General features: G+C 40.9%; 1 protein-coding gene across 1 annotated transcript in view; it reads left to right on the forward strand.

Moving 5' to 3' along the window:
* Window positions 1-7033: 7033 nt before the first annotated feature.
* The window catches only part of nsmfa (NMDA receptor synaptonuclear signaling and neuronal migration factor a), a 41624-nt gene continuing 35289 nt past the window's right edge, over window positions 7034-13368 (forward strand). Inside the window, 1 exon segment of the mRNA XM_087173233.1 lies at window positions 7034-7324. Within this exon segment, the coding sequence (XP_087029359.1) occupies window positions 7254-7324 (71 nt within the window). The 5' untranslated portion in view covers window positions 7034-7253.

A 13368-nucleotide genomic window follows, 5' to 3' on the forward strand; every position in this document is an offset into this window, starting at 1 on the left:
TGTGCCATTGTAATTGTATTCACACAGGCTTCTTAGGGCGAGATTGATGTGGTGGCTAGTCCATGTATGCAGAGGGGATAAATGTCTCTTAGCTGACCTTGTTTATTTGCCACTAGCTCTGTTGGCTCGAGCATGCTGGAGAGAGGGTGGAGGAGAAGTGAGAGGAGAACCACTGTACCTGAAAAAATATGTGGTTAGGATTTTTCCAGAAACATTGGGATGCTTGTTGTGGCGAAAAACAATATATCATAGTTAGGTCAAGAATAGCCATCACTGCATTTTAGTCCTCTAAGTATTTACAAGGACAAGTGCTGACAAGAACACCGTTTGGCGTTGGCAAGCTGCAGGATGAAAATACAACCACTCCAACAGCTTTTAAGTCATTTTTCTCACTATTTGAAAGGAAGTTCTCCATGTTTTTGAAGTTGTAGTAATGGGATGCAAGATAATTTTCTAATATATTCTGATCAGCAATCTAAAATGAGACTTGAGACTTCTCAGCCTCTCTGGTTACCTCTGGTAAAACCTGAATCACATACACAAAACACACACACTCAACCCACTTTCCCGCTCCCTCCCCCCCGCCCATGGATTGCACTATCCATCATCTGCCCATGAAAATCTCTCCTTCTCCACCAGCACACTTCATTTCTGTGCCTCGCTTTCTGTCACTTTACTGCTGCCATCCATCTCCTCTCACCCCTCCCTGCTCTGTCAGGTATGCAGGGTCCTCACTTACACAGAGATAAGCAGCAGCCTTTTTGATTCTCCTTCACTGAATAGAGACAGCGACTCAAATTTAACCAGTACCTTTCAATTCAACCTTCTCTTGGGTCCATGATTTTATCTCCTCTTGTCTCTTTTTAACCCTCATCTGCTCTCCAAACTGTATTCCTCTACACTTTCTCCTAATCACTATCATTGTAATCTCTCATCTCCAGACAACATTCCTGCCTCAAGAGAACTGGGTTTACAGCAGATTGATGCACAAATCAGTAGCTTATTTTCTTTAAGAGTTAGAAAGGCTTCAGTGTTTGTATTACATTTATGGAGGAGTCACATGACAGCTCTTGCTACACCATAAACCGGGTGGTGGAAGTGGTAATAGTGGTACTTGCAGTGTTATCATTCACATGCTTGTCCATCTCCTCAAATCAGCACCTTACTGTTTATTGTTTAAAGATAAAGAGTCTATAGCCATGCTATCAGTTCTGTGAGGTTATGCTGAGCCAGTCCTGAGTGATATGTTATTGGTTTTGCAAGTATTTGGTCATAAACCAAACAATATTGTCCAAGTGAACGTTTTGATCTGCTGATGAGAGCTGCATGTGGTTAATTATGTGGGAAATAGAGTATGCATGTTCATACCAAATTCCATGGCAATCCATCCAATCGTTGTTGAGATATTTCACCTAAAAGCAGAAATCTGAACCTCGTGGTGGTGCTAGATGAAAAGTTTGGAGATCATCAAAGTCATTAGGATTCATCCTCTAGGGACCGGTTGGTTCTGTAGATGCTGAGCTATTTTGCTGGATAATAAAAAATAAAAATATCTCCTGCTGAAAGTCAGATGATCAGAGATGCAAAAGATCATCAGGATTCACCCTGTGGGAACCTTAAATGTCTGTACCAAATTTCATGACAATCAATTTAACAGTTTTCGAGATATTTCACCAAAACTTTTAACCTCATCGTGGCACATTAGGAAAGTGAAAGGCTCACCAAAGTCAGTACGGTTCATCCTCTGGGGACAATGACTGTCTGTACAAACATCAATAAACCCAATATGCATTTATTATAGATATTTCATTTTGGATCAAAGTGGTGGACTGACTGACAGGACTGTCCCTAGAGCCATACCAATAATTTGCAAAGAGCACTAAACTGTATGGCAATCCATCCATTCTTTGTAGAGATATTTCAGTCTTGACCAAAGTGGTTGACTGAGTTATACATATAGTCATTAAAATGTCTTTAAATTAAGAGTATAATTTAAAGAAATACCAATATATAAATATAAGTATATACAAAGTATACAGCGTATATAAAGCATCCTTTGTCAGTAAAATCTTACGCAAGCTTATTGATACATAATTGACAACATTAACTAGAAACAGCCTGGTGTTTGTGATAAACATATGCTGTTAATTACAGGAAGAACATCTAAGAGCAAGAGAAGCAGCATGAATAATTAACTTAAACAGAATTTAATAACCTCTCCGACAAAGATGAGGATTCTTAACATTATCTTTAACATATTCAGTTGACGACAAAAACAAACCTGCGTCAATCTAAATGATTACATGCACGAGCTGCCATTTACGTGAGCTGCACAAAATTGAGAAAAACTGAGACCATAAAAGTCAGAAGAGAAGCATTTGCTTTATCCTTCTACCAGTAAAATGATATCTCATGATAATGGACAGCTATACATCGCGACAACCTGAGAAAACTACAGCTGCTTCTTCTTGCACTATGCTATGTTTTATATGACATTTTCAAATAATGAATCATTAAATGTCTTCAAATTGTGTCTGTAATATATAATCTTAATTTAAAAAAAGAGGTTGTGACCTACTTGACTGTGAAGCTTTGTGCCAACTGTCCTCTCTAATGATTATGAGCATATGACTTAATTAAGTGGTCAAATATAGCAAATGAGATTATAATGTACTATCAAAGTTCATTACCATTGGGAAGCATAATTCTTTAATGTGGGTAAGACGCCTTAAATCACAAAATGTAAAAACCATATATTTGAAGAAATACACATTTCTAAGAGGTCAGTGTTATTAGCAATCCCTAATGTAGATATCAAAGTTTAATATTATTGTCTCACTTGAAGCCTCTCCAGCTTTAGAGACTTAATCCGCTCTTTACTACCACCCACTATACCTACATCTACACACGCATTCATCATCCCCACCCTCCATCTTCATCCTACAATTTCCTCAATGTCTCCAAAAGTAGGACAGGCTTGACGATTTGGTTTCATGTTTACAGATTGAATATCTGGACTGAACAAGAGGTAAAGTCACAAGTCATTTTCACAATATCTCACTTCTTCAGCCCTGTCACACAAGTTCTTGCTTTGATGGTATTTTTATCAGCTGCTTTGCACACATTTTCTCACTGTCAGATGGATTGATAGTGTGTGGCAGCTAAATGTGTACAAGTTAAATAAAGACGATCTGAATTGTATTACATTTTCTATACTTTGATCCTAGTAAAAGTAAAAAAAAAAAAAAGTCAGGCAGCCAGTTAAATGCTAAAATTAGCATGCTAACACGCGCACTATGACAACCTTCACGTCCATTTAGTGTGTTAGCATGTTTATATTTGTTAATTAGCAATAAAGATGAAGTGCAGCTGATGCAGATGGGAATGTAATTCGTTTTGCAGGTATTGATCATAAATCAAATTACTGGGTAAATTAAAATTTTGACCCCGCCTCCTAGAAATGATGTCTATATATATTAGTAAATATTTGCCAACATACTTATGGGTTGGATTATGTTCACAGGGATTTTTTTGAATGAATGAATGAATGAATGAAGCACTGCATTTATTTCCTATCACACATGGTTCTAAACTAAATTATAAGGGAACATAAAAGTAATCAGGATTCTTCCTCTGGGAACCATGAATATCTGTGGCAATCCATATAACAGATAATGAGATACTTCACAGGATAAGTGAAAACTTTGACCTGCCGGTGTCAATAGGATTCATCTTCTGGAAACCATAAACATCTAATGGAAATCCATCCAATAATGTAGTTGTTGACGTATTTCTAGTCTGTACAAAAGTGGCAGACCAAACAACAGACTAAGAGACCAACACTGGCATCCCAACAGCCATGCCACTAGCATGGTTAAAAATGCATACTGGTATACTAAAAAAACATTTCTCAATTTAACCAGTGGGACAATCATTGAGAAGGTATGGTATGTTAAATGACACTTACGCATAGAAAATTGCATTGTACTGCATTCAACTTGGTTTCATTGTTTTCCTAAACGTAATCTACGGATAAGAAAAATCGGATTTGAGAAGATTGTGCAAATTGAGCCCCCTCACTGTGACTCTCGGCCTACTTGGCTGGCTGCTGTTGTAACTGTTGCAGACTCAAATATCGATCTGCTTTGCAATCAATCAAATGGTGAGTGCTTCACAGGGTCATAGGAGACACTAATATCTTTGACAGATGTGGATTTATGGCTGCATGTGTCTTTCTTGTCCTCCCATTTTCACTGCCCCTCATCTACTATTTCATCTCCTTTCCTGCCCCTTTTTCAGCATATTTTCAGCTGGTATCCCAGTGTGTTTGCTGTACTCCTTTTATGAAATGAAAAACTCTTGTATCTCTTTTTTCATTCATCCTTGTATCTCTCTCTCTCTCTTTGTCACTCCTCTGCATGCTGTCCCCTGTCTGCCCCCTATCTTTTTTGGATTCCTGCTGTCCATTCACGCCTCCATTCATCCCTCCTCCTCTTTCCATCATCTTTTCTTGTGTGAGGAGCTGCACTGTCCTGTCCTCTCTCCATTCATTCATCCCTCCTTCCCCCCGTGCTGATCTAAAGTCTATCCACACACAACCCCTCGCTCTCGTCAGAGCTGCCTGGAATTATTTACTGCTTAATGGCCTACAGCAGCTCACACCAGCCCAGCGGTGCTTTGCTTTATTTATCGATTTTCATTCCTTTTGTCTTAGTGTGTGTGTGTGTGTGTGTTTGTGCGTGTAATTGTGTGTGTGTGTGTGTGTGTGTGTGCATGTGTAGGAGAAGCACATAGCAAAAGATATATAAAGCCCAAGGACGTCCTGCACATTCGAACTGCTGGTGAAATGACCTGTGGATTGAAAGACTGATTGATTTGATGTTTGAAGGCTAATCGGCCGTTACAGGGCGATTCGTCTGCTGCCTCGACTTCTATCTGTTTATATGATGTGTGCATGAGCCCATATGTGCATGTGTGTGCATACACCACTGTGACCAGCACTCACTTATCTCCTACCGGTGACTGGTAATGAATTGTCTCTGAGCGGTGTGAGTTAACAAATCTTCTGTCCTGCTGGACCAACACTGGTTTATTTAAAAGGAAGAAAATCAAGTTGTATAACATTCCATTACATAAAAGGTATTTTGCATATGGTATTGATCTGTAGTGCTATTAATCATGTTTAAGATCATGTCTTTTAAATGGGCAATGCTGTCAGAATGGTTTTTCTTGCTTTTAGTGCGATGGTTGAAATAAGTCTATAGATCCAATTTTAACAGTTAGAAGGCTGATTTGTATCTTTCTCTTTTACATTTTATGATACTTACTATATGTATAAATTCAAATACTGACTATCTGTATATTGTCACATTTTGTTATTACAGTTTGAACCTTAAAACACTTGTTAAATCACAAGTTCCCACCACACCCAACTCCATATGCAGACTTCCACTGCAGGTTTGAAGACACTGACAGGAAGTTATAAAACCCTAAATCATGACTGAGTGCTAAACAGAAAATCTATCATAGTTAAATTAAGAACTTTTCACCCTCATAATTAAGTTGCTAAATATTCCACCAATTTATGTGTAATTTAATTTAAGTGTTTAATTGATTTCAGATTAGATCCATTGTTTAGTGATGCCTGAACATGGAATGGTTAAAATAGTTTATGGATGCACGTATTGATTTAAGTGAGTGTAATAATGACCTGATTTACTTTAATACAACAATTCAGTCCTTTGTTCTGATTTGAACCATTTTCTTTATACTTTTCAATTCAACCATCCATCCTTGACTGACTGCCACTCTAATAAAGGGTGAGAAGGGCTTTGAGATCCTCGTGTTAAAATGTTTATCATACACCAAATGCTCACGAACAATGCAAACTGTACTTATTTCAGCACCAGTTCCTGACCTTTCCAGGGTCCACTTGTGACCTCTCATCACAGGTTGTCGTTCAACCAAACCTAAGTGATTCTAACTTCTCATATTCTTACATTTAAATGATTTTAGGGACAGGAAGAGTTGAAACTATTTCATTAGAAAACAGAAGTATAGAAAGGGAGAGAAGTCAGAAAAAATATTCATAATATTATTCACCAGACATGTTTTTTTTTCTACCTTTCCCAAGCCGCAGGTTACACTAGGGGATAAGAAAGTCTTCTAAAGGTGGAAATTGACAAGTGCTTGAAATAAAATTTGATATACAAGTATGAGGGTTTTTTTTATGTTGTATCCCATTTTCACTTAAATCGTCATCACCTGTTTTGGATATCAAGTTAACCATAATTACTCCCAATTAACCGACCACAATGACCTGACAGTGACAATTCGAGCACTGTTGATCCGTGACTGAAGAAAGAAACAACTCATTAGAGTGCTCATCAGTAACCACACTGTAACTCTGTAGGAGCAGCCCTTCATGATCCGTCAGTCTATAGTAGCCTACTCCTTTGAATACTGATAACAGTGAAGATCCTACCACAATGGTTCGGGGAGAAAAAAACATCAGAAAAACAACACACTCTCTAAATCTATTGTTATCATGATACTGTTTGAAGTGATGTTCACAGAGCACTGCGGCGTCTCAACCTCACTGCTCCCACTGTCCTTGGCTGTAGATGAGAGTCTCTACATTTCAATGTGTGAGTGTGTGTGTGTGTGTGTGTGTGTGTGTGTGTGTGGTCATTTTTACCAAAATGACAGATTACATAAATGAATAAAGATAATAGTCAAAATATGGTTGAGATGAAAAGCAGAGGTTCCTACATGGATGGCATCAGTGTCCCTCATACAGCACCTCCACAACCCCCTCCCTGTTGTGGTGATGATGATGATGATGATGGTGATATTGCCACCCCTACCATTGCATTTTCAGATCAATGAGAGAGAGAGAGAGAGAGAGAGAGAGAGAGAGAGAGAGAGAGAGAGAGAGAGAGAGAGAGAGAGAGGTCTGTGTATTTTCAGCCACACGCTGACAGCTGTGCAGTTACCCCACGTAGGTGCTCATATCCGGAGAGACACAGAGACAGAGAGGGAGAGAGGGGGAGAGAGGCTGACGTCCCTCCCTTTTTTTTGGCATTTTTTTTTTTTTGCTCTGCAGACTCGTGTGTGACATATCTGCTACCGGATTTCCCATTAACTTTAAAAAAAAAAAAAAAATTTTATACACCATTTTCATTGTCGCATCCCTCTGTCCCTCGAGTCTTTGGAATGAACTGTTTTCCTGCCTGCGTCGTTTCCATGTCAGCATGGGAACTGCCGCGTCCAAGAGGAAGAATTTAAGAAACGATGCGATATCTTCTGTGGCAGCAAAAGTTAGGTGAGTGACACCCTGCAGCTCTCCGCCGTTACCAACTGATTTACAGCAGCCTCGGGAAGTCTTCGCGGGTATTTTAGCCTTCGCGTGCGAGCCGTGTGAAGTTAAAACGAGTGGCAGCTGTGTGTTTTTGATGAATTCAGTGCGCTATCCCGGCTACAGACAGCCGGCTCTCTGTGATGCGCAGAGAGGCTCTTTGCGCTTTCCGCACGTCCGCCGACTGTCCCGTCTAGCCCGGGGCGTGCGGCTGAGTGCTGTGTGCTTAAATTGCCCTTTTAATCTCTCCAAACTGCACCTGTAATGAGCAAATGTAGCCTGCCTGGACGGCTGCCCTGCGATTCCCCAATCCCCTTCTTTTATTAGGACTCAATGAGCTGGAAAAGGATATTTGCCTCTGGCCCGTCGGAGCTTTTACTGTTATTGTGAATGAAGCATCGTTGTGTAATGGAAGTCATGCAGATGCAAAGCAAAGGGATGCTATGACTCACGGTAACCCTGGTACACTTTCTCAGTTTGCCATCACCTAAAATAAACTATCATCATGTTAAAAAAAAAAACAACATTTGATTTCTACTGTAATTCAAAACAGAAACGGCTTTCTGTCCGGCCGCATCGACCCGAGCGGCCGGACAGCGCGGCGATGAGGCTGCTGCCTTCACACCCCGGCGGGCAAATGATCCAGCTGTCAATTAATCAATCACAGCAATCGATTCGGTTGTTTTGCAGTGATCACCTATCACTGGTAGTTATTGGGGCAGTCACAGAGGACAGCGCCGGTGAGCGGCTGTTCATTTATTCAGCCTGGAAAAAGCAGTGGGACTCAGACTGTTTGGCCGGAGTCCAACCGGTTAAAAGCTGTTAACGACTCACTCGTAAGAGGCGCACAATGTATATGAGGCTGTATGGATTTTTTTTTTTTCCCTCAAATGGCCAGATCCGCATCCAGATGTTTTAGCATCATGCAGACACAGCAATATCTATATCCATCCTGTGCTGGCTTGCATGTCTATATAAGTGAGCTGAAGCTGCAGTTTGTTGAGGAGCACGTGTGGCTGTGTTCATATGTCTCTCTACACATGAAGTGCAGACATTGAGCCACGACCCCGAGTCAGATCCCATTGTAAATTCAGCGTTTCCGTGCTCCAGCAGTCTCCTCACAGCAGGCCCCGGTGTGTGATTTTGATTCAGTCAATGAATGACCTTGACTTGTGCGTGCAGACTCCAGCATCCCCCAGATGTGGGCTGATGTGCTATTACGTCATTTCTCTCACTGAATGTGTATGTGGTCCTTACTTGCATTACACCGCCTATACTTACAGGCTGGCATGTGTGCCGTCTTTGCAGAGTGTATATGTGTGTGTGTGTGTGTGTGTGTGTGTGTGTGTGTGTGCGCGCATGCCACCTTGAAAAGATGACGAAAATGTGATGCCCACAGAAAATGGAAAGTGGCTACAGTGCTGAGGAGTCTATACTGTAAATGTGTGATACTCACTCACTCACTTTTTGTTCACATCTACAATTGAACTACTGAAATACTGCATATCTTACACAACTGGTAACTACAGAGCATGCACACACACACACACACACACACATACACACACACTCTCTTATCGTCATCTGTCTCCCTCCCGTTCTCTTTCTCACACCAAGCAGAAAAGCTCAAACACACACATGCGAGTCAGAGTTTAATTTTTCAGAGTTAATGGCAGAATGGACCTCTCCTCCTGCAGCTGAATCACATCCAATATTCATCAGTCTTTCACCTGCACATGACCCCATGAATGTGGAAGCGAGCACTCATAAGTGGGTTCTCTCCATCTCTCCACCTCACACCCATAAACATTCAAACATATCTAAATGCATACAGTCAGGCATGTGTGCAGTGATTTGCTCTCTCCATTTCATCTGCTTATGCTCTTGTTTCCTCTCGTCTGTCTGAAGAGCCTGGGCTCTAAATGTTAGAGCCCTGTCTGCAGTGTCAGATGTATCATCTCTTTTCTTTGCCATTACAGATATTTATGTAGCAACTTAAATCTACACTAACAGATTTTACCTTTGAAACACAATTTCATTTTTTACGAGGATCCATATACTGTACATTCAGTACCTTTTGTGATCTGGTGTCATGTATGCCAGAATACACTAAATAGGTTGAGTGCACAACAGTGAAACAGTTGGAAACAACTACAATGAGTAGCTGCTCTCCCTCCCTCTCAGTGCAGCCTACTGAAAATCCTGCTGTACATCAGATCTGTTCAATCTCTCTCTCTAACCTTCCCTCTTTTGCATATACTTGACACACAAAAACGCACACTTTCACACACACTTATTGGGAATCTCAAAGGCAATTTACATTATGTGTTTGTGTCTATATGAAAGTATGAGTCATCTTCTTAACACTTCCAAGCATAGACTGGGACCAGTGACAGTAAACACATTTGTATTTAAACTCTTCAGTATTTACACACACAGACACACACACACACACCCACACTTTTGAATCAAGAAAACCTGACAATTCCTGTGCCTAACCACTTTATGCATAGCCTTAACCCTTACATTGACCATAATAATCCTTCTTCCGGCATCGACCATAGGCAGTACCAACCCAACACCATCCTTTCATTTAAACCTAATCATTTTTGAAATGTCCTCACTCTCATCGATTGGAAATCTCAAACATGCAACGAACCATAACCTTGTTTGTCATTCACAACTTTGTAATTTTATTCTCGTGCATAGACTTGCTCATAGACTGTGTGACACTTCAATCGTTTGGGAGAGCAATGTAAGTGCAATGAATACCACAAAGTGTCCGGAGGACAAACCTCATGGTGGCGCTACAGCGTCTGTACAAAAATGGTTGTTGGGCTATTCCAGTCTAGATTTAAGCATCGGACCAGCTGGCCGACCAACACTGCCATTCCAGGGCAATGCCATTATCCCCTCATCCATTCACTACCCATACCGCTCATCATTATCCGACACATCGAGACAAACAACCACTCATTCACACCCCGAAGGCAATATTAGAGGCAATGCCACTCGCATGAATTAAAAAACTTGTACACCTTATTTTGGAAAGCACCGTCAGACGACCTGTTTTGTCACTGAGGCATGAGGAGTAGCTCGAGGAGACCACGCAAATGTGAATGACCAGATCCATAGGATTACATATGAACAGTATGTAGGAAACACTAGAGAGACACAGGCTCCTTTGTACCTGGCTGTCGTGTGTGCCTGTGTCATCTTATGCATGCTTATGGATAGCTGGTTATGAAACAGGTCACACTCTCCCCTTGAGCAGCTCATGAGAAGTAGCGAGCAAGTGAGAGCGAGAAGAAAAGAGAGAGGAGAGATTACCTCCAAATTACACACCAGTATTCTGCGACATTGAGGGATAAAAGCAAATGCTTTGATCTCACTGTCAGCTGGAGAAGAGGGATGTGCTGCGGTTCGGCTGAAGGGCATCGGACAACGGCGTGCACAGAGGTGTGGGGGTGTGAAAGATGGCGTGAAAGATGAAAGGATTGGTTGTTATACTGACGCATGCAAATGAAATATTGTTTCTTCGTTTGTCCAGGACAGGTGCGACTGTATTTGACGTAGGCCTGCTGTCACTCTGTTCATGGGTTCAAGTGCTGTTACGTAATTGGTTGTTTTTTTGTGTGTGTGTTTTTATGCCGCCACGCCATTGACAGCTGTGGCCGGAGGCATTACGTTTTCAAGTTGTCCATCCATACGCCCGTCACACTCTTATGAACGTGATATCTCAGGAACGCCTTGAGGGATATGATAATTATGACAACAACAAAAAACAAAAAAACAATACCTTTTACTAAGTTCCTTAAGTCTTCACTACACATACTACATACTCAGATTCACTCAAGCTCAACAGAGGGAGACCGTTTTTTCCTTGTAAGTTCTGAGAATCCGATCACTCTTGGCTAAAATCCTACTTCATTGGGCTTTCTTATTTCCTTTTTTACTCATGCAATTTAAAAAATATACAGTATACGTGATATATTTCTAAGTAACATGTTGAGTATCGTCATTTGAGCTCATCCATCTCCCTCTCCATCTCTTTCCCTCCTCCTTAGTTGAATCAGAGAGTTTAATTCTTTGCCATAAATATGCCGAACGAGGCAGATTTAACTGAGTACAGTCTAAGTGATGATTAAGACTCCAACAGTGTTATCTGATTGTTTGCCTGTGTCTGTCTGCTATCGTGCGTATTCTTTATTCTCTGACGAAACAATATCGACTCAACTCTTCTCAGTTGCTGCAGAAATGTAGATGTTCAGATTTGATGAAGAACTTGTGATATGGTCAAAAGCTCCAGAGCAAGTGTGTAAGTGGACTTTGAGAGACAATTGTAGGGTCAGCTGCTGTTTCCAAGGTCATGAATGGACTGTCCGTGTATCTTTTTCCTTTTTTTCACGAAATACACTTTGAAAAGCCACAGCAGGAAAAGCACAGGGACAAATAATTAAAATAATGATGAATTCATATGTCCATGCCAGCTCACTGTCAAACTAGTAATGTTTCAATCCAAATTTAGCGCAATTTGAACAGAATTTCCAGATTATCAGCAACATAAAAATTGTGAATTAATGCACGTTTCCATCAACTAATGTTAAGTGAATATCAGGAGTTGGCTGCATGGAAACAAACAGTTGGTGGCGCTAATTCTCCAGTTGGGTTCCATGAAATCATTGCAGGGGAAGCTTTTACTCATACACCAACTCTTTCTTTACAATGTGTATAGACTTTAATTTCTGATGTTTTTTACTCATACATGACGCATGCCTGTCAAAAAGTCTGTGGAAAAGGCCAAGCATCCATTTAAAAGTTGTGTGTTAAATACGTCTAGACGACTGCAGAGAAACAAAAGAGTGCTGTGTTGTGTTAGTGTGTGTGTCTGAATCAGCTGCATCACTCAGTGCTCTATGTGGCTGGGGACGCTGCGGTGAGCCACTAGTGTACTGAAATTTTAATCAGCTCCCCGATCAGTTGCTTCGCTCCCACATGTCCCATAATGCACCACACTTTCAAGACTGCAATTAACATTCCAAAGTCCCTTCAGCCCTCAGCACGCGCAACAAGCCTCTCAACAGGTCCTCATCACTCCAGCTGTGCAGTTGTGTGTGTGTGTATGCACTTTGGTGTGTGCGACTGTAGGAAACCCAATTCAATTAGTCCATCTGAGAGGAGGATTTGATTAAAGAGCATTAAGAGTGAGGAATCTCTTTGCTTGGCAGCCCATTGTTTACAGTGGAGAGACACCCAAAGAGACATCAGCCCTGATGATATTCAGACCAGTGGGAACACTGCCAAGGGAGCGATGCCCTGTTTTCAGCCAGCTGAGCTGAGCTTGTCCTCAAAAGATATATGGTCACAGTGTTAAACAGAAACATAATCCACAGGGAAAAGACATGGGATGATTGGATATGGGTCAATAATGGAAATACAGTATGATGTAATATGTGTCTCTCTATGAGCACCGCTAAGTCAATTGATTAATCTCTGAGGATCCTGTGAGTCTTCAGGGTCCACTTTGTAGCCATGGAGATACTTTGCTGGTCAAAATTACATTTCAGGACAACAAGATTGTTTTATTTAATGATCATTGATCCCTTTCTTTTTTATTTGATTCATTATTACTATTTGACACAGAATGAATTGTGTGATGTGACAGAAGACATGACAAGACATGGACATGAACGGCTCTTTTGCTCTTGATGAGAATTTCTTCTAGTGGTAAGATTGTTATCGATGCCATTTCTTTGTTATATTCACGCATTTTACATGTACTTTACTTTCCCCAAGATGCAAAGCTAAAACTATTTTATCAAAGAGAAATGGACAAAATGCAGCGGAAAAAATAATAATAAGCAGTGGTGTAGTACCTGAGTACAGGACTTGGACTGACTCAAATCGTGATTTTCAGGACTCGTGACTTGACTTGGACTTGAACACTGATGACTTGGGCTCAGACTCGTGCATTGACTGAATTTGGACTCTGAAACTGCATCGGAGGACTC

Source organism: Seriola lalandi, unplaced genomic scaffold (genome assembly GCF_002814215.2).
Source record: "Seriola lalandi dorsalis isolate HSWRI2012SDOR001 ecotype SW California unplaced genomic scaffold, Sedor1 jcf7180002054133, whole genome shotgun sequence".
Taxonomy (NCBI): Eukaryota; Metazoa; Chordata; class Actinopteri; order Carangiformes; family Carangidae; genus Seriola; species Seriola lalandi.